The 22,545-nt window shown below is 37.5% G+C and overlaps 2 protein-coding genes across 2 annotated transcripts in view; one reads left to right on the top strand and one right to left on the bottom strand.

Annotated features, from left to right (window-relative positions):
• LOC309505013 (zinc-binding protein A33-like) overlaps positions 1-11,986 on the top strand; it is a 136,280-nt gene extending 124,294 nt beyond the window's left edge. Inside the window, exon 6 of the mRNA XM_082178365.1 lies at positions 11,060-11,986. Within this exon, the coding sequence (XP_082034491.1) occupies positions 11,060-11,604 (545 nt within the window). The 3' untranslated portion in view covers positions 11,605-11,986. The remainder of the gene's footprint in view (positions 1-11,059) is intronic.
• LOC309505039 (uncharacterized protein) lies at positions 1,537-6,843 on the bottom strand (the record flags this gene model as incomplete). Its single annotated transcript, XM_082178403.1, has 6 exons — positions 6,488-6,843; positions 6,075-6,175; positions 5,868-5,912; positions 2,111-2,447; positions 1,950-2,024; positions 1,537-1,673 (listed from the first exon to the last, which is right to left on the bottom strand). Exons 1-6 carry the CDS (start codon positions 6,840-6,842, stop codon positions 1,537-1,539), a joined length of 1,050 nt encoding a protein of 349 aa, XP_082034529.1. The 5' UTR covers position 6,843.
• Positions 11,987-22,545: the final 10,559 nt, after the last annotated feature.

Genomic DNA, 22,545 nt, shown 5'->3' with positions numbered 1-22,545 from the left:
TTTTGACAAATTAAAAATAAAAAACATTTTTTTTTCGATTTTCCCATTCATTTCAATGTGGGGTCATATTGACCCCAAAGGTCATGAGTGTGACTTTTTTTTTTACATACCTTTAGAACAACCGAATCAAGCCCAGTTTTTTTGTGTGTGTATAGATAGATAATGTAGAAAAAGTGACAAAGTTTTATTCCACTGAGATGAAGGGAACCATTTTTTTTTATTAAAGAAAAGTCGCTTGGGGTCATATACACCCCAAAGCACAAATGAGGGTTAAAATTGAAATTTGGACAAATGCTGCTGCTTTGTCACTCTAAACTACGCTAAAACCTGGTGCACGCGCTGTACTCAAATCAGTTCGTCCGATCATAGCGCTGCTTCATTCCCCAAATAGCAAGCCAGGATGATTGACACATGCGTAAGGCTCATGATTGAAAAGAGACAGCAATACAGAATCCCGCTAGATCCCCCTTCCACTCCCGCCGTCTGATGGATTTCTGAAGCGAGGACAGGACAGTAGTCTCGGTGCTTCTGACTCCTTACGGTAAACAGGCTGGGGGAGGTTTGTCGAAATATTGAATTTGAGTTTACTTAAAGGACAAGTTCGGTATTTTACACTTAAAGCCCTGTTTTCAGATCGTTTCTGATGAAATACAATGGTTAAGATTGAAATTTGGACAAATGCTGCTGTCCCGAGAATTTTAGGTTTCTGTGGTAGCACCCCCCCACCTCCACAATGGTTGCATAGGTGCACTGGAATAATCCTTCCTAAAATGCATTAAACTTTCGTTTACAAAGACGTGAAACTCACCGAGTGGTCAGGGGTGTTCACTGATATGCTCACACAAAAATCGCTGCAAAAGATGCTTTCCAACAGGTTTTATCGTAGTTTTTGTCCAACTCCATTGACTTGTATTGGATGAAAAACTACGATAAAACCTGTTGGAAAGCATCTTTTGCAGCGATTTTTGTGTGAGCATATCAGAGAGTTTCACGTCTTTGTAAACGAAAGTTTAATGCATTTTAGGAAGGTGCACCTAAGCAACCATTGTGGAGGTGGGGGGGTGTTACCACAGAAACCGAAAATTCTCGGGTCCAGCATTTGTCCAAATTTCAATCTTAACCATTGTATTTCATCAGAAACGATCTGAAAACAGGGCTTTAAGTGTAAAATACCGAACTTGTCCTTTAAGTAAACTCAAATTCAATATTTCGACAAACCTCCCCCAGCCTGTTTACCTTAAGGAGTCAGAAGCACCGAGACTACTGTCCTGTCCTCGCTTCAGAAATCCATCAGACGGCGGGAGTGGAAGGGGGATCGAGCGGGATTCTGTATTGCTGTCTCTTTTCAATCATGAGCCTTACGCATGTGTCAATCATCCTGGCTTGCTATTTGGGGAATGAAGCAGCGCTACGATCGGACGAACTGATTTGAGTACAGCGCGTGCACCAGGTTTTAGCGTAGTTTAGAGTGACAAATCGTACCAGCGCACTTTGAGGTCAAAATACATACAGGTTGGCAGGTCTGAGTCTGTTCTATCACAAATAATTTAAAAGTGAATTGAGTAAACAAAAAAAAATATTTTTTCTCAATTCGATGAGCAAATCCTCAATCCAGGGATGATCTGTCATGTTCTCTGAAGTCAAGTAGTCTTTTGCAGCAGCAAGCTGATGTTCTGTGAAAGTTTTCAGAAGAGAGTGGATTAATCACGTTTGACCTTTCTGTAGTAGGCTACACGTAAGGTGAATGTTATCATGAAATACAAAGCATTTGTTGCTGTTACTATGACATGAACATTTAATCACTGCTAACATTCATAATCAATCCCCCGTGTTTTACACTTTGCTCATTCATCAACAAGGTTTGACATTTACTGTCACTTTATGTTGTCAGAGCTTTATATGTTTTCCAAGCAATGTTATTTCCACTTCGTTCTTGTTATCGAACTTACCTTTTCTCGGACATGCCAGTACAAACAGAGCACTGTATTCGTAGGCCAAATTCTCCTCCTCCGTGTTTTCAATTCCTGCAAGCAATACATTTCCAGTGTTTAGTAAAACATCACCAGTCATCACCAGTCATCAGTGATCTGTGTTCAAAAAGCCAACTCACTTTTAAGGTCTTTTTCGCCAATGTGTGCATATTTTATATGCAGGGTTTCTGGGTTGATCAGTATCAATCTCTTGAGTAGTGGGTATAAAAAATCATTTTCCGAGCAGTGATGCAGTGCAGCCAAGATTTGGCTCATGATGCGGTTCACTGTCTCTTCAGTCAGGCGCCCTTCGTTTCCTGTGATGAACTCAGTCCAGGTCACATAGGCAGGAAGATGTTCCAGTATCAGGATGCTTTGGTCTTTCGAGATGAAACCCTCATATAACCATACGAAATGGTCGCAAGTTGGAGCCTTTTGCATTTTCATCAATGTAGTCCCCTCTTGAACAAACTCAGGCTGAAGAAAAGAGATTGACAAAACAATCGCCAATTAAAGAATGAGAGAAATAAAAGATGAAAGCATCAGCTATGTTTCCATCAGCCTGTTTTTATGCACTTTTTGAAGAACGGCAAATGAGAAAAAAATCCCTCAAGTCACAAAAAAAGTTCACACACTCGCTTGAGGTGGTTTTTGACTTGTGCGAAAAAGGATTAATGCATTATTGGGAGATGGAAATGCATTTGCCAAATTAATTTGATTTATATTGAAAACTATTGAAAATAAAACCCTTGTAAGCACATCACACTTAAAACAGACCACATTTATACAGTTGTTAAAGGTCGTCCCTGCTCGATATGACAGTTTCACTTTACAAACTTCTACGTTCTGTCTTTAAGTTGTCTGTTAACAAAATTGCATTCAAATGCTACTTCGTTTGCTTGTGTTACTGCTCTTGTTTTCTGACCTGATATTAAGGATGAAAACACATCAAAATAACATTAAGCGAGTGACTACTTGTCGTGTGGCTGAGCAGTGTAGCGAAAGGATAATCATATTATCCTTACTTGTATTAACATACAAAAATACAAAAAGGGAAAACAGCTCTCAGACGGGAACCGACTCTCACCGTTCTCTTAAAGCAGTCGCTCATCGGGCCCTATTTTAACGATCTGAAATGCAAGTATCAAACGCGAAACGCAAGTAACTCTGTGGGCGGATCTCGGGCGCTGTTGCTATTATACCGGCGGGATAAATGACTCTTGTGCCTGACGCAAATCTAAAATGTGTTGGTCTGAAGTAGCTTCATTACTCATAGGTGTGGTTTGGGCGTAACGTGAAATAAACCAATCAGAGCGTCATCTCACATTCCCTTTAAGAGCAGGCGCGCTTGTTCCATGGCGGATGCTATTATAACGGCGGATTTGCCAGATGCACACCAGGAGCGGTTCACAGCAGAGGAGACCGACGTTCTCGTCAGGGCCGTAACACACAGAGAAGTGACATTGGGGATGGAGAAACACACCCAAATTAGCTTCGGTTAAACAGGCGTATGATAATTTGGGTAAATGTGTAAGCTAGATTTATGCCTATTTTTTCACATCTTCATGGACACCACAATGATTTCCCTCGTGTGTTAATATTTTTCCTTGTAATAATGTATGGTTTTTAGGGATGCACCGATTGGGAAATTCTGGGCCGATACCGATACCGATGTTTAACATAACAACTTGGCCGATGGCCGATGCCGATGTTTTTTCTTTTTGTTATTTATTCCTTCTTTTGTGCCACGGAAACATACAAGTCTTTCGGCTCTTGATCACACTACTAGGGCTGGTCCGAATACCATTTTTTGAGCTTCGAAGCTTCGTTAGTAATGAACATCGAATATTCGAAGCTTCGGAGAGAGAGGGTGCTGAACATATTCTTCTCTCTAATAAAGGCAGGAATCTCTATGTGTCTGTATGTCCGTTTGCATTTTTATTATTTCGAGAACCGTTCATCCAACCGACTTCACAAGGGAGTGCAGTGTCGCATTTGGTGCAATATAGACGGACACGCGAGACACGACACGTTCAGAATTAATAAACTTTTAGTAAGCTACAGAACAGCGCGAGTGGGAAGCGGCGCACCTCACGCGGGCAGGGCTTATATGCTCCGAGAACGGACACTGGACTAGTGATATAAAACGCGCACACACACAGGTCTGTTAAATTAAGCAATACTTTTAAGGTAGTCTAATATTTTTCTGACTAACAAATTACTGACACAGTAAAGGGTAGATTTAAATAAAGAAAAACTAAATAGAAATAAAGAAAAACTAAATTTAAATAAAGAAAAAACGAAATTTAAATAAAGAAAAACGAAATTTAAATAAAGAAAAACGAAATTTAAATAAAGAAAAAATGAAATTTAAATAAAGAAAAAACGAAATTTAAATAAAGAAAACCAAAACTTAAATTAAGAAAAACGAAATTTAAATAAAGAAAAAACGAAATTTAAATAAAGAAAAACGAAATTTAAATAAAGAAAAACTAAATAGAAATAAAGAAAAACTAAATTTAAATAAAGAAAACCAAAACTTAAATTAAGAAAAACGAAATTTAAATAAAGAAAAAAACGAAATTTAAATAAAGAAAAACGAAATTAAGTTCAATTAAAAACGAGATTAATTTAGATTGATAATAACGGGTAAAAAGGCTAATACATTTTGTTTCTATTATTCTATTTTCCACAATGTCAAAGCAACGCAGCTTAACCCAAAACACAAGCTCAGGCATGCACTTTCTCTGTAAGAACGTGTCTCACGCAGGCAGTGTGCAAACTCCAACCTGTTAACATGGGAGCCTAAATAAAAACGGACATGCCACGCAGCTGAGACGCTCACGCCACGCAGCCAGTCTGTCGCTGGCCTTATTCAAGCGCAAGTGAGAACGTATCGCGGGGGATCCCAGGTTGTTAAATGACTTTCTAACAGCCCCCCCTCTTGAAATTTGAATGGAACACGTATTGCAAACTGCAAAACGCTGATCTTTCTCTGAAACTGTAAAATATTGCCACACGACCGCCATCTTCTTTATTTAATTTAAGTTACTGAGGAGAGTGCGCGGGTGCCCTCTTCCGTCTCGGTATCTCCCCCCGCCCAAATAAAAAGAGGGAAAAAAAGTTTCTCCTGAGCACAGCGTTCATGACACATATCATCGGTGAATTTCATTTTTATTTCCCGATGGCCGATGGCAGTTAACGAGGCAAATATCGCCCGTTACCGATGTTCAGCCGATGCATCGGTGCATCCCTAATGGTTTTCTAAAAATGAGAAGTGCTGCGTCTGTGTAGATGAGAGAAGCAAAGTGTATGTGCGCCTCTGACTTTAGACGAGGTTTTTCCTGGTCAGTGGCGGAATTGTTTTCTAAACCTGTAAAATAGCACCAGGGAACGTTTGTGCCGGAACACGCCTCCTCTTTTCACTGAACCGCCCCCGGGAGCGCAAGTTCATTCCCTAACTTACCGACGTGCATCTGTGGAGGGAAAAGTCCGCTGTGCACGGGTGCAAAATAGGAATGATACATGCGTCGCTGTACAAAGTCAATTGCGCTGGGTGCAAGATAGGGCCCCTTGAGTCGAACGACACGCATCACTACTGTTTTGCTGACGGTGTTTCATTTACTGTTGGTTACTAGATTACCCAATACCACGTCGTCCGCTCAAACAACCTGATGGAAACGCACCTAATTCACTTTTTTTTTTTGTGTGAAAAAGATTTGCTTCACGTTTGGATGGAAACACAGCTACTGGGAAAACTTTACATGAACTCTATAACAGATGCTTCTAGGCTTTGGTTGTGTAAGTCAGTTATATCTCATACTATCTCCATACCGAATTTAACAAACCAATTCTTACTAGAGAATTTCATGAAGAATAAAAGTCTTGTCAACTTACCAATGTTTCCCAAAGTCTGCACCTCTCAACAAATTTGATGTCAACCTAAAAAATAAAGACAATTTTGAGAACATGATCATCAAGTCTTTACATTTTTTTAAGCACTTTTTGATCAAAACTGTCAACACTGATGTTTATGGCAAGACTCAAAGTTCACAGAAGGAAACAAGAGATGAAACGTTTGGTTATGGAGAAAGAGCAACATACTTTCTGGCCGTCCGATCTTCTAATTCCTTCATAGACACGATCATCATATCCCTGTTTCTTTCCCACTTCATAAAGAGACTCAAAGGGTTCATATAAGCTCACTGAAAAACACACAGCAACAACGTGTTAACATACAGCATGAGACTGAACGCACCAGTGCAGATCAGGTGAGGAGCCAGTATGAGTGGAGATTACAAACAAAACCAGAACAAGAGATTGAAATGGACATGAATCCAGTGGTACGTGATACCTGTACTGTAAGTAAAAGTAGCATATATGTTCTCATTAACGTAACCGGAGCAGCAGGGGGCTGTTGCTATATTGAATTGTCTCTAGAACTAAGGGTGTAGAAATCTCTGTTTACTCGCTACATAAAACTAGACTACAGCACTGCATGATAACTGGACACTCACGGTCTGCTGGCTCTTCTTCAGGCGATAACGGTTCAGGTGTTTGTGGATCAGCGCTGGTCGACGGTTCAGGTGTTTGTGGATCAGCGCTGGTCGACGGTTCAGGTGTTTGTGGATCAGCGCTGGTCGACGGTTCAGGTGTTTGTGGATCAGCGCTGGTCGACGGTTCAGGTGTTTGTGGATCAGCGCTGGTCGACGGTTCAGGTGTTTGTGGATTAGTCTCAAGCGCATCTGAGGCTGGAGTCGGCTCCTGTCCGGGTGTTTTAAGAGACTCCTTCAATAACGCAGCATAATAACGCTGCAAAATAATGCTGGTCGATGGCTGAGCACTGCTGCTATTCATGCCTTCAGACTGCATACAGCCTAAGGAAAAATTAAAATGAACATCAGAAACATCAGGCTGAAACTGACATGAATCAGAGTGGTAATAACTAGACTCACAAACAATAAGTGTAGGCTATTGTGATTGTCAGAACATTTGGTAGCCTAACTAAACACTATTTTATTGAGTTTATAGAGTTTAGTGACAGCATAGTGCAATAATTGGTATAGGCTTCTGCTTTTACTATTGCTAGATACAAATTTTACAATTTCAGTTTAATTATTGTGGTTTTATTCCGATCTTGATTCAGTTTAGATAAATCTCAAACCTATGATATTCTCTGATTTAGATTTCTGCACCTGATCATTACAATTATTCAAATTCTCTGTGTTAAGCATGATGGTATAGCATATCACACTGAAGTAGGCTGCTTTAAAATTAAAATGTATTTCAAATAAAAGTTTTTCTTTAGGCAAAATTACATTTCCTTAATACACTCTTATCAGAATAATTTTTTCTACCTTTATAAAGGGCATTTTCCCCGTAATTTTATTAAATGTAGGCCTATGCTTCATCTTTCATTTCAAAATTCTTCAATCTGATCAATAAATTCAATTAGAATAATAGGACACTATTTGGCTGTATCATTAAATGGTAACTTGTCTTTCTGTTGTTATTTTGTAGATGTTTGTAGAACAACTAGGCTTAAACAGTGGTGTGCACAGACCTCCTCCAGGGCAGGGGCGGAAGGACCAAAAAGAGCCCTTTTTTAAAAACTGTATTTAAAGCAGTACCCGTCGTCTGTCTGTTGTGTTTTTATATATTTGAATGATTTCCTCACAATTATTTGGAATATCTCGCTCGATGGGGAGCAGCAGTCGGTCAGAGAGCCTCTCTTCATTACCAATGAAAAGACGTTGATACAATTAGAATGCATAACACATCAAACAAAAATAGGGAAATTATGATAATATTACTAAATATTATTTACTTTACCAAACAAAACAGATAATCAAGTAGGTAATTATGAGGAATTCATGTTTAGTTATGCTGATGTTATAAATTTTATGTAGGCTATGTATTCATTAAAGTGTTAGCTATCATGAAATCAGTAACGTTAACACTTTACAATAAGGTTTCATTAGTTAAATTTGTTAACATGAACTAATAATGAACTGCACTTCTACACCATTTTCTGAAATTACTAAAACATTATTAAAATCAAAAGTTGTATTTGTTAACATTAGTTAATGCACTGACTGTGACATAACATGAACAAACAATTAAAAGTTGTATTATTATTAACTAAGATGAACAAATAGGCCTACAGTAGCCTAACAAATGTTTTGCTCATGATTAACGTTAGTTAATGTTAGTTAATATAAATAATAAACAAATGAACCTTATTGTTAAGTGTAGTTTGAAATCAAAGATATACATTTCTTACAATTTAGAGCTGGACATGGACTTAAAATTTCCTTTCACTAGATGTAACGTTATTTCCCCCCAAGCTAATAACACTTGCTATGGCCTTGGACAAAAACGAATGACATTGTCAGACTCAGAATCCGGCTGCGATTAAGTTATACTTTTATGATTGTTAAGCATAACTCACATGCTGCCACAACTTTTACAGTAGCATGGTAGGATAAATGTAACTTTTCCGTTAAATGTAATTCAAGATACGTTAGTAAAACCATGGTTAAACTGTGGTAATGCAACCGATTTGTGGTAACGTTACATGAACCATGATTAAAAAAAAATCATTAGGAATAACGTTAAGTTATACATTTTCATTTGGATCCCAGATTCGGGCCAGATTTTGGACGAAATTCGGCACAACACATGATTTTGGGCCATCGTTGTCCAGTCCACATCTTTTTAGCTAACTTACATGGGACTGTTATTTATTTCTGCATATATGTGAGTTTTGATTTGTATTAATGTTAACGTTACCTGTCTGCGCGGGCGCATCTGTGGAGCTGCTGGGCTTTCTCTCAAATATAGCGGTGATACATCGGTTAATGAAATATAACCCATGTAACATGTTGACTACTATTTGTATTTCGATAACAATACAGCGTTTGTCTTTCACAATACAGCGTTTGTCTTTCACAATACAGCGTTTGTCTGTGTGTGTTGCTCTAACGTTATGTGTTGCTTAGCAACCTAAACTTGGAACTATTCGGCTAAGTCGTGACGCAACCAGAAAGGGTCCAGCGAATCAGAAAGGGTCCAAAGGCCGGTTTCTGATTCGCGTCTGTTTCCACCTATGGTTTCCACATAAAATACTTCAGTGTAACTTTACCGAAGATTCTTATTAGACCATGGCTGTGTGATTTTACAGTAAAAAGTAACTTTACCTCAGATTGTCCTACCAGTGCGAAATAAACGGGTACGATGATTTTAAAAAACAGAATCAGAATTCCTCACAATTTTTAAAATAAAATCAATGAAATGCGAAATCAGAAAACCACGTAAACCTCCAATAATTAAATATCTTAAATAAAACAAACATTTTTATGCATTTAATCTCACTTTATTGACAAATGTACTTGCTGCTGACCTTCAATGATTCAGTTAAACTGAAAGGATCCACAAATGTTGGCCAAAATATAGAACATTAGCCCAAGAATAGAACATTTTTGTTATTAATGGGAAAGTTAATTTCTGCCGGTGATATTCCATAAAAAATATATATAAGCAAAGTTAAACATATGACATTTACTATAAAACCAATATAATTAAACCAAGTCCATTTTGTCCAGTACAGGGTTGAGAATAAAATGTGTTTAAATACAAAAAAACACTGAAATGAATAAAAGGTCTCAAATGCCTGAGGTGGGAAAATATGATTTTTTAGAGGTTTAAAATGTGCCTAATGATGTGGGCTATTTAGAAAATGATTTATATGTAGTTAAAAAAAATAAAAAAATAATTCCAAGTTGAAATATGACCGAATCCCAGTAATGACCCATGTCCCAATAACTTAAGGCCGAATGATTTCCGTGATTCAGAGGGAATTCCAGAATCCAGTCATGAAAATGGCATTTACATAACGCAGATGTCACGTAAAACACACAAACTGATGGATGAATCAAGTAGAGCTGTGCAATAAATCCAATGACTGTGAATATTAAAGTGCAAAAAGAGTGCTATGTAAATATATAATCTGCTTGTTCTGCATGTCTCTGTGTGAATGAGATGTGCCGCTTCTTCTACTACTCAAGTACTCGACGCGCTCATGGTGTTTTCAGCGTCTCATAAACAATATGAGGATATTAATACATGAACATTTCCAGAGCTGCTCTGAGAGAACGCCTAATGAGCATTTCCATCATTATATTGGAGAAAAACCAGTCAAATACTATCTGAAACATTCACAACAACCCGTCAAAATAAAAGTTTAACTAGGAGAAATTATGACAGAAATATATTACTATTGTACGCCTATAATAGAAGGTACTTCTCAAAATAATAAAAACAACAACAATAAAAATACAATTTATTTTAACATTATTTAAATAATATATATATATATATATATATATATATATATATATATATTTGTTTGTTTTTTGTCCATGGTTTAATTTAGTAAATCTGTTTTGCAGCACTTCTCCCAAAAATAAAAGGATAAAAGTTTAAGTTTTCATTTGATTACCACTGTTTTTGATAATATAATACATTTGATAGGACTCTATTATTCTTAAACAGTTTAATTCATTATTTATGTTAAAAATAAGTTGTTACTCTAATTCATAATCAATTATTGAATTTAGTTGATTAGACATGTTTTATTGAAATTTTAATAAACAAAACACAGATGGTTTCGAGTTTGTTATAATACAAGCATTTGTTCAACCAAAAAAACCTATTTTCATTCATTTAACTGTCATTTTAAATGATGATAATAATAAACATCATTTAATAATACTGTTTATTTATTTAATAATTGATTAATACCAGAAACTGTGATATTTTCGGAGACGTTGTCATACTGTGAAAATCTCATCCCGTTACACAGGAGAGTCCCCCACCACACCCCCGCTGTGAAAAACTAACTCAGTAACTTTTACTCTGAGCAAATACTTGAGTAGAATATTGTATTACTCTTCCCACCTCTGCTGAGAGACCACTGTTATCATAGCATGATTTATGATCTCTTTCAACAAAGTCTTTATATGTGTTTTACATTTACATTTCTAATACTTCATATTTCATCCTGTAATCTGATGTTATTCTCTTTGCAGCTCCGTTGACTCTGGATCCAAACACAGCAGCTCCTCGTCTCACACTCTCTGCTGATCTGACCAGTGTGTCGCTCAGTGATGGAGATAAAACACTTCCTGATAATCCAGAGAGGTTTGACTGTTATCCATGTGTCCTGGGATCTGAGGGCTTTAACTCAGGAACACACTGCTGGGATGTGGAGGTTGGAGACAGTACACACTGGATTCTTGGAATAACAACAGCATCAAACCAAAGGAAGGGACTGGATTTCTTTAAGTCTAATGTCTGGCATGTAGTGTACATGGACAGCGAATACATCTCTCGTTCCCCAGAGCAACGCCGCACTGTCTTCACTGTTAAACAGAAGCTTCAGCGTGTGAGAGTTCAGCTGGACTATGACAGAGGAACAGTGTCATTCTCTGATCCTGTAACTAAAGACTGTCTGTGCAGATTCAGGACATCCTTCACAGAGACTGTCTTTCCATTCTTATGTAGTTTCTGCACAACTTCTCCTCTGAGGATCTTACCAGTTAAACTGTTTATTACAGCAGAAAATCACAGTTAAATCTGCTTCTGCTTCTAGATTAATACAGTTTTGCAAATTATGCTTCAATAATAACACTGTAATCAAAGGGTCTCATTGATCAATCACACTTCAATGTAAAGTTTAGAGCCGACTTAACCCTTGTGTTTCCTTAAGGACATGTTTGTCTCTTTCCGGTTTTAATTTTAATGTAATTTTGAATTGGATTTTTATTGGATTTTTATTATTTCACCCTCATTTCCTTTCATAAATCACTGGGTACACAAACTATTTACACTCAGGACCTTAAGGACAAAAATGTCCCCATTGAAATCCATTAAAACTATTAAATGATGCAGTCTTTGTTAATAGACTTTTGTTCTGTTGGCAAGGCTTCAAAATTAAAAATGTTTTCTATTTTTTTTACAAGATGGTGCCGATTTCTCAGGTTTGGTCTATAAAGCAAATACTTTTCTGCATCTGCATTTTAGAGTCAGTTGGATAAATTATTAGTGTGTGTGTGTGTGTGTGTGTGTGTGTGTGTGTGTGTGTGTGTGTGTGTGTGTGTGTGTGTGTGTGTGTGTGTGTGTGTGTGTGTGTGTGTGTGTGTGTGTGTGTGTGTGTGTGTGTGTGTGTGTGTGTGTGTGTGTGTGTGTTAAATGTATTTGTGCATGTAATATTTGATAAAGAAAAATTCTACTGTACTGCAAATCACAAATCACAAAGTAATTATTATTATTATAAATTCAATACTTAAACATTAAACAAGTCATACAATAATAAAAAAAATTCAATTCATGTTTACAAGATAAAGTATTGACACATTTTAGTAATCCTCTTGCCAGTGAAATCCTCATATGTTCATATGTATATTATCCTATAACTCGAGCTCTGAAACATATGAATGCACTGAGGCAGAAGCTGTTTATATATTCATGCATAATGATTGACAGAATAACAAGACAAACTAAATACTTTCAAACCGTTAATAAGAACAGATTTAAAACGTTACTTTATATTTATATAAAGCGCCTCATCAGATGCAAACTGATGCACTTCAGTGTATTTTAAGTACATCTGCAGTGACAAATATCATAATATCATGAATAAGACAAAATGTCCACTGATGATGTAACAGGAGCCGTTCTCAGCACCAGAGACTGCAGTGCATGCTGGGATTTGGTGACAGTAACATTAACATCAACACTGTTATTGAACTGAATGGAATCAATGTTGAACTGACTCAAAGTGAATAACAACATTATTATCTTCTGTAGAGCTGATTATAGATGAACTCATTTCATAGTTGATGATCGTTACACAGTTATTGAACTGAACTGAGTCAACACTGAACTGACTTCAGCTGAACAATCACTGTCGTCTTTTTAGAGAAGAACTGATTTCTGTTTGCATTATTGATCATTATTTTCCTGTTTATCTGTAAAAGCTGCTTTGAAACAATCTTAAAAAACTAGTAATGACTTGTGCAGTTTCTCACTGGTTATGATGATGCGCTTCTCATATCAAGAGTCAACTGTATATCAACAGCCCTGAGTCAAAGGAAAACTGATAAGGAACTTGATATAAGTTATTTATTAACAGTGTTGATGTCAAACCCATGATTCAACACACAGTCTAATAATAATCAGGGTTGTTCAACTCCTGAAGAACTAACTTTGAGTTCAGCTCAAACACACATTCCTGTAGTTTACAAGTAACCCTGAACATCTCGGTTAGGTGTGTTTGATTAGCATGAGGAGCAAAACTCTTCAGAGTAGAGTCGGACACCTCAGGCAAAGGCTCTCTCTCTCTCTCTCTGTGTGTGTGTGTGTGTGTGTGTGTGTGTGTGTGTGTGTGTGTGTGTGTGTGTGTGACTCCCTCTGCTGGACAGGCTCATGTAGTGTAGGGGAAGATGCTGTAATTCAATATTTCCAATCCCTGTTCCTGGAGGCACACTAACATTTTTAAATTATTCCTAATCAAACTCACTGATGCAACTCATCAGCTCTTTAGTAAACGCTTCAAAGCTGTGTTCAGAATCATGTACTTCCAGAGTAGATATAGGAACATCATGCAACTAGTGTTTTTAGGGGCATCAGTAACAGTTCTGGCTCTTCTTCCTATACTGTGAATCCTGATACTCAATGTAATGTATGAATGGCTCATAAAGATAAGGCGGCTCGTGAACTGATTAGTTTCTGCTTTTTCAACTCTAGAACGGCAAAACAACATGGACTCTGTTATATGTGACGGAGCTTTATCTGCAGTATTACCTGTATTAACTGTACATGTCCCGTACAGACACGTCACTCTCTATTACTAATAAATCCTGAACAGATTCTTACATTACCATTACAGTTTAGTGGTGTTATTATAAAGTATGCATGGGGGCCGGGATAAAATCCTGATATAATATACATTTTTAAAATTATCCAAGCAAAATTGCAAGTGAACTCGACTGCCGGTGGTCAAACTGCACTTTCATGTGGAAAACACTTGATTTTTTTTGATAACATTTTAACAATTACTGCCATGTCTTCAGACCCACTTATATCATTTTGAATTATGAACCCGAAGCAAAAACATGCATTATTTCTATCATGACAACTCTCTGAGAGTTTAGCATGCTAACGGATATGACCATGTTAATGTGCCCCTATTATGGTTTTTCGAATATTCCCTTTCATGCAGTGTGTAATATAGATGATTGTGAATGTAAACTACACTGCTGCTGTTATTATTACTGCTGTACAATATAGCATGCATGATATTACCCGTAACAGATCTATACAGGTGGAGCTGGGGAAGGTGGAGGGTTTCTGCAAACTACAGCAAACACTGATCAAGTATTTGAATGTTGAACAACAAGCTCATTGGCCGCTGATGCAACAGGAACCATCAGCTCGTCATGAGGAGAACAACGTGATGCAAGCAGATTGAGTTGAGGACCATCAGCCTGTGTGTGTAGAGTTTCATGACAGAACTTTGTATTAATGTCTTTACTGTTGCTATCAGGGTTTGAAATTAACTTTTTCACTCACCGGCCAATTTGGATACTACATTTTTAAATTACCGGCCATTCAAAACTTCTACTAGCCAAGAAAAGAAAAGAAATTAACCAGATTAACTACGTCACAGCTTATACAGTATATACATATCAATTATTATTATTATTATAAAATTAGGATTTCATACATTAATTTCTTATTCAGACAACATCCTGTCATCCATCTCTAACTCTTTCATTCTCATCCTTTCCACCAAAAATGTGTTTTAGGGGGACAGATCAATACAGTACAAAGAACATTTAAAAAATGTAGGAGGAAAATAATAATGTCTTTTCTGTTAACCAAATGCTTTTTAATCTTCACTATTGCTTCAATGCCAATGAACAAGCGTGCCGTTATTTGTTGCATAGTGAAGTAAGTGTTCAAGTAAGCCATATGAGCAGATTCTGCACAATACGCTGTATTTAATATCATGATGACTCACAAGTTGAGTATTTGTGCTAAATCTGCACCGATTTGGCTAACACTAATTTCCCCAGCAAAGTGAGTACACATAATAGTAACACACCAAATTGGCTCGTGATTTGACAGCGTTACCCGCCACAGTTGATTTTTACCCACATTCTCTGTAGTCCTTTAGAGCAGGGATGTCCAAAGTCGGTCCTAATGGGCCACTGTCCTGCAAAGTTTAACTCCAACTTGCCTAAACATACATGCCTGTACACTCTAAAAACTGCTGGGTTAAAAAATAACCCAACCTTAACCACGCCGCTGGGTCACTATTGGACAAAACACGCGCTGGGTTGGTTTGACCCAAGTGCTGGGTTTTACCATTTAACCCATATTTCTGGGTCATTCATTTGACTCAACCAGTGGGTGAAATTAGCCCTCTTGCTGGGTTAAGTCTTACTCATGTGCTGGGTTATTTTTTGTTGCATTGCCTTAATAAAATTAGAACCATTAACAAATATTTGTTATATTATGAATGTAAAATAATTATTATCTCTGTAATACAATAAACCAGAGAGGCCACTGTATGATTTCAATCTCATTTTTTATTTTATACATTTCTTTAATACTTTTCTTTATCAAATACAAATGTTAATCAATGTCAAAGGTCTGACATGTCCCCCTCATTTCATCCCTGAGGCACAGAATGTGCAGCAATTCACCGGTCATCTTATTTTGTAAATATTCAACCATGTTGGTCCTCACCTGTTGATTACACAAGTCAAGTCATCTTTATTTATATAGCGCTTTTTACAATACAGATTGTATCAAAGCAGCTTCACAGTGATACTGTAACATGAATATAATACAACAAAGTTTGTTTCTTGAAGAAAATTGCGTCATCGTCCACCTTAAGGCAAATCAATAATATTGTTGAATATTAAATGTCCCCAACTAAGCAAGCCAAAAGCCAAGGCAACAGTGGCAAGGAACCAAAACTCCATCAGTGACAGAATGGAGGAAAAAACCTTGGGAGAACCCAGTCTCAGTCGCTCAGTTCTCCTCTGTCCAACGAGCGAACAGTGTATGATTATGATCCAGGCAGCGTTAGAGGTCAGAGGTCAGATTGGATCAGAACATTCAGAATATTTATCCAGTTCCATCTGGTTGGAAGTCGGAGTCATCACACCGGTATGGAGACGAATTTGTTGAGGATCAGACGTGTCGATGAAGCCTTCACAGGGCTGATGAGGCTGGCCCTTCAGGGATGCGTCATGGATGGGTCCAGGCGCAGGTCCACCTTTTGATCTGGATACGGCCTGGATCCGGCTGACTTCAGTAAACTTTAGAATGAACAGAAAGACATACATTTGCATAGAGGCCATTTTTCTTATTAAATAATGAGTACATCAGGTGTTATAGGAAAGTGTCCCCGGTTCCGGCTGGCCCATGCAGCCTAATAATCATTTAACTGATTTGAATAATAGAAATGTATAATGTTCTATATGAATGCCAGGTAAAAGAGATGCGTTTTTCTAGATTTAAACTGACAGAGTGTGTCTGCTTCCCGGACAATCACTTAGAGTTTTGCTATAAAACTGACATGCAAGTTAAGCTTTTTTTGTGGAAGTATCAATTTATTATTGAATAAGCAATTAAAATGATTGCAAACATTACCAAATGACCAAATGTGAAAAACAAACAAAATGTGTAGTATTTGCAAACTGAATTATAGTAATAGTAATAAAAGAGTAATTTGGACAAATATTATCAACATTAAGGCATTAAAATAAAACATTATTATTAAAAGTAAAATATTACTGTTGATATAGTGTCTTTAACATTAAAACTCACAAACCCACAAAGCTGCTTAATCTCCTGACTGGCAGCGCTGATGATCGCCTCGTTTAGATGTTAACTTGCACACAATAAAATGAAAGATGACATGCATGGTGGTAGGGTAGGCTATCATGTAAGTTTACAATTTTTAAAGTTTTAAATATTGGCGATCATTCGTTCAACTACGGGTATATTTTTCTTCTCAAAACTGGCGCCTGTCCATTTATTTCTCCTTTCCTCAGTCGATGTTTATAAAGATTGAAAGTCATACATTTACTTTAAAAAAAAAGGCTATATCAAGCTCTTGAAAGCCTTTTTTTTTTTGGCAGAAACGGTGGTTCGAGACATTACAGAAGACACACGCAGACTGTGCTGGAACTTACCTCAGTCACTTCTTCAGACGAGTATTTCTAAAACTACGCCAGCAGACTTTTCACTCACAACTCACTAGCTAGCCTAACGTAGCCTACATTAGAGACTCATTTCCCGCTGATTTTACGTGCGAGCCCTGTGAGGGAAACTGCGCGTAGGGATTTCATACAAAACGCTTTTCTCACTTTTAAATACGCAACGTCCACAATGAATAGGCCTACGATAATTACATGATGAATTTAGAATTTACATTTTCAAAAAGGCTGCTGATATAGCTGGTTTAATTTCAACTAAGGATTTAACGATGCAGCATTTTGTCAAAAATTCTAACCGGCTAGCTGTGGCTAATTAATGTTTCACAGAATAAATACGTTACCCCTCACACTTCCATATCAAAGACTGTATGTTGAACAGTGAAATTAGCTTGCTGCTACCACCACAACTTATTAAAAATATAGGTAAACATTCATATTAACTTACCATAAAACACTGCCTGCTCCGAGTCGAGTGGTGTGCTCCTCGAGTCAGAAGTGAAGAAGAATCCAGAAAGTTCCGCAAAGAATGAAAAAGGTAACCAGTTGCTGGGTTAAAATAACCCAACCAGCGGTTCATTTGTGAATGACCCCCTTACAACTCATTTGACCCAGCATACGCAACCCAATAATGTGTTTACAGTACCCCAAACAACCCAACTTTTTGACCCAGCACAATCAACCCAACAATTTGTTTACAGAAACAACCCAGCATTTTTTTGAGTGTAAGTTTCTAGTATGCCTATAGTGAGACATTGATTAGCTGGTTCAGGTGCGTTTAATTGAGGTTGGAGCTAAACTTTGCAGGACAATGGCCCTCCAGGAGCAGGATTGGACACCCCTGCTTTAGAGAAATGCACCGCATCTGTGACAGATTCCCCAGATCTCTCAGTCATTATCACAAAAGGCTGTTATTTAAATGGATATATAATACTTGCATCTTGAAGCAAATAAACGTTGACAAATTCAGATTCCCCCAACCACCCTCACTCAAAACTCATTGTTTCTGGATGAATCACTCGCTAAATTACATATTTTGGATTCAAAACAGCAGAATTCACCAAAAGTCAATGGCTGTTAGGCACTATTATGAATCGTATAACTACTGTACAATAATCATAGAAAATGTAAAAATATTGTGTCTTTTCAAAGTTGCATTTAAAATGAATTTGTCTCAAAAATCTGAACCCTCGGTTTGAATGGACATGACGCGTCTGAGAGTAGGTACAACACTGATGAAGAACTAACTTAGTGACTGTTGGAAAAGTGTTTTTTATATAGTATGTATGAGTGTGTGTGCAATGTACTGACTGTACTGACACTGCTGTATGAGAACTGAACTGAGCTGGAAGATGACATCTTTTTTTGTTGCAGAACTTCTTTATAGATTAAATGAAGTAATTTAATAATTGATGATCTTTACAACAGAACTGAGACTTCAGCTGAACAACAGTGCATAATTCTCCTGTTTATCACTGTGAAGCTGCTTTAAAACAACCTGTAGGCTATTGTATAAAGCGTTATATAAATAAAGATGACTTGACTTACAATCTGCACTGTCATGTGACCTACAACACTTCCTACCCAATCATGACTTCTCTCCCATGAAGTAGCTAGTGTTCATCAGATGCGCACTTAATGTGCATCATTTGCTCTTTATTTAGTTTTACCGCAGTCCACCTGATCCAGGCCGTATCCAGATCTGATGAAGGACCTGCGCCTGGACATGATGACTTGATGACAACGCAGTCCTGAAGTGTCAACCAGTCCCTCCATGTCTACTGAAGTCAGCCGGATCCCGGCCGTATCCAGATCAGATGGTGGACCTGCACCTGGACCCATCCATGACACATCCCTGAAGTGCCAGCCTCATCAGCCCTGTGAAGGTCTCATCAACACGACCACTCTGACACAACCGACCAATGCATTCATCTTAGAAGCAAAAATGAATGACATCTTTTTTTGTTGCAGAACTTCTTTATAGATTAAATGAAGTAATTTAATAATTGATGATCTTTACAACAGAACTGAGACTTCAGCTGAACAACAGTGCATAATTCTCCTGGAATGAATGAATGAATGAATTAATTAATTAATGAATAAATGAATGAATTAATTCATAGATTGATTAATAAATTAATCAATATATTAAATACATGACTACAATCTGTTCCATTGCATATACTAGTAACTCAAAACTATGAAAAAAGCATTTTGTATTCTTGATGTGGAAATTTTTCCCGTTTGTAAACAAATAAAACTCATGAATAGAGGAAGTAAATAAACACACACACACACACACACACACACACACACACACACACACACACACACACACACACACACACTCTCGCTCTCTTTCACAGGATTATCGTAAATCTGTAGCCTACACCCACACACACACACACACCCACACACACACACACCCACACACACACACACACACACACACACACACACACACACACACACACACACACACACACACACACACACACACACACACACACACACACACACACACACACACTCTCGCTCTCTTTCACAGGATTATCATAAATCTGTAGCCTACACCTACTACAGACCAACAATGTATTATAGCCCAGATGGGCAAGGCTTATAGTGACGTTGTGCTTAATGATCATTGTAAGAAGTGTTCTTCAGAAGTACCGGTGCTTGGGGAGAGGGTAGTGCTTAAAGTGTTTTGAGATGGGACCAGTGCAGTCCTTTGAAACAGTGGGAGTGTGTGTAAATGACAGTGCTTTAAGAAATGCAGACACGGTGGAATGGAAATATTTTATACTGCAACAAAATACTCTTGCTTTACAACAAACAGTTCAATGCAACGCAATACACCTTAACAAACCACAAGGACACTCTGTGTCACGTATTTTTGAATCCGATCACGAAGCGGTCACATGGGTGTTTTGTGCGGATGAGCAGGCCGGAGCGCATTAAGGGTTTTCTGTTAGAACGGTGTCGTGTTGGCGGCCCCTAAGTTAATGTCTGACAACAGAACATCTAAATCAAAAACGCCTTTATTGGGGATTCAGTTGTATTAAAATATAGTATGTGACAATTTAGAGAGTAGAATGACGTCACGAATATTGTTGTTATCACATGACACCCTTCTAAATGTAATAAATAAAGGAGGGGATTTAAGAAAACTACATTTATGTATAAAATATTTTGGCAGTATTTAAAGGGATAGTTCACTTTAAAATGAAAATTCTGTCATCCTTTACTCACCCTCAAGTTGTTTCAAACCTGTATGAATTTCTTTCTTCTGCTGAACACAAAGGAAGATATTTTGAAGAATGTCAGTAACCAAACAGTTAACTGGAACCATTGACTTCCATAGTATTTTTTTTTTTTCTACTATGTAAGTCAATGGTTCCAGTTAACTGTTTGGTTACTGACATTCTTCAAAATATCTTCCTTTGTGTTCAGCAGACAGAATTTTCATTTTAAAGTGAACTATCCCTTTAATGTCATTTAATTAAATAAAACAAACCACAGCGGTCTTGGTCTATCCTGTACAATATGTATTGTAAATTAAATGAGCATTAGCACCTCTTTCTTTGACAGCTAATCCTGTATTGTTTTTCAAAGGCAAAAAATCTACATGAAAAATGTGTTCCTAATGTTCAAACTGGTTAATACACAAGTGGTTTCACAGACAAGGTCAAAAGATGTCAAACGCATAAAGCAATAATGCTCATCAATGAAAATCAGTTTTGCACACTGTACATTTGAAGAAGCTGTTGCATGTTTTGCCCAACATGACCTCAGTCATCTAGCCTGGAAATCCAAAAAAAAGAAAGAAAGCCAAGTCTAACTCGTTCATTGTAGCGGCCAAAGCCGCTTCAAACAACTGGTGTTCATCCATAGCCATCTTGCAATGTTTACTGATGACTTCGACACAGTGCTGTCCTCTTCTGTTTAGCTCGCTTCTGGCCCGCCTATATCAGATAACCCGATGTGATTGGTGCAGCTCAGATCGAGGGGCATATTTAATGAGCTCCATGGCTCGACACCAGAGTAACTCGCTGAGCAAATTCAACTTGTGCTCTCGCGAGAACTCTGGTTTACCAGGGTATCAGTCATCATCAAACTGAAGCACAATCGTCTCTGCAGGTGATATTTGCTTGCACAGTACCTGATAGAGCCGCCTATACTGAGACACTGATATAGGAGATAGGGAGTAGTTCCTGTGGGATATCTATGTTGGTCTATTAAGGTCTATACAGTACAAAAAGTTCTGTTATATGTTTTTCAACTTTATTGTTCAAAATAGCTGCACTTTAAACAAAGCATTTTTAAAATGTCATTGTTATGGGTTAAGTTTACATTGACATTGTTTTCAAATTTACAGTTGAAGTAAATAGACTTTTCGCAAGCTAGAAGCAGCAGGAGACCTTTAAGTCGCCGTAGTCGTTCTGCAAGACCTCGCAGTAGCTTCACAAGAGTTTTCTGCTGCTTAAGAAGCATGACACAAAGTGTTGCACCAACAACGTTTGAAAGGGAGGAACTGGAAGCTGCTTACTTTTTTTTGGTGGGTATCGTGTACGTTTTTGTTAATAAACAAAAGTTGTTAAACAAAAGTTTTGCTTCTAAAAATGTTCAAGCATGACCCGATCTAGGAATCTGGTGGTGTTGCCTTGCCCAAACACAGGATGCAAAATTAAGACTCTAAAAGAAAATATGGGACATGCTGTCATCTACATACGTCCTATGCAAAAAGACATAGATCTGTCCAGTTCTGTACGTTTTTATTTTTACAACAGTTAATGACTTATTTGCTCAATTCTGTGCTTATTACATTTTAGGAAACACAATCATTTTTTTTTTCATAATGTACTGAGTTTATTTTTTATTATTTTCATTTACAGTTATCTAAAATTCTGAGATTGCTTTTTTAATTTTTAAGGTTGTCTGTGTATCTCCCATGCTTGGGCCAATGGAGAGATGTCTTACCTGTGAAAAAGTTCAATTTCAGTGAACTTAAGGTTCACACTGAGAGCTGCAGGTATGGAAAACACTGACTGGTCATAATCTTGATTTAATATTCAGTTTCTTATTAGGAAAAATTAATTTAATTTCATGTTTTTGAAGGCCTAGGACTGAATGTTCCAATCCCCTGCCACCAACATTAGAGAACGAACACCTAAATGCACATACTTCAGACAGTGATCACTCATCAACCAGTCACACACTGAGGAAAATACTGACCAACTGTTCATCCATTTAACAGATGAAAACACAGACATGGTAAACTTCAC

Source organism: Leuciscus leuciscus, assembly GCF_965113295.1.
Source record: "Leuciscus leuciscus genome assembly, chromosome: 8".
Classification (NCBI taxonomy): Eukaryota; Metazoa; Chordata; class Actinopteri; order Cypriniformes; family Leuciscidae; genus Leuciscus; species Leuciscus leuciscus.
The sequence above is the reverse complement of the archived record's forward strand: the minus strand, read 5'-3'. Positions and strand labels throughout refer to the sequence as shown.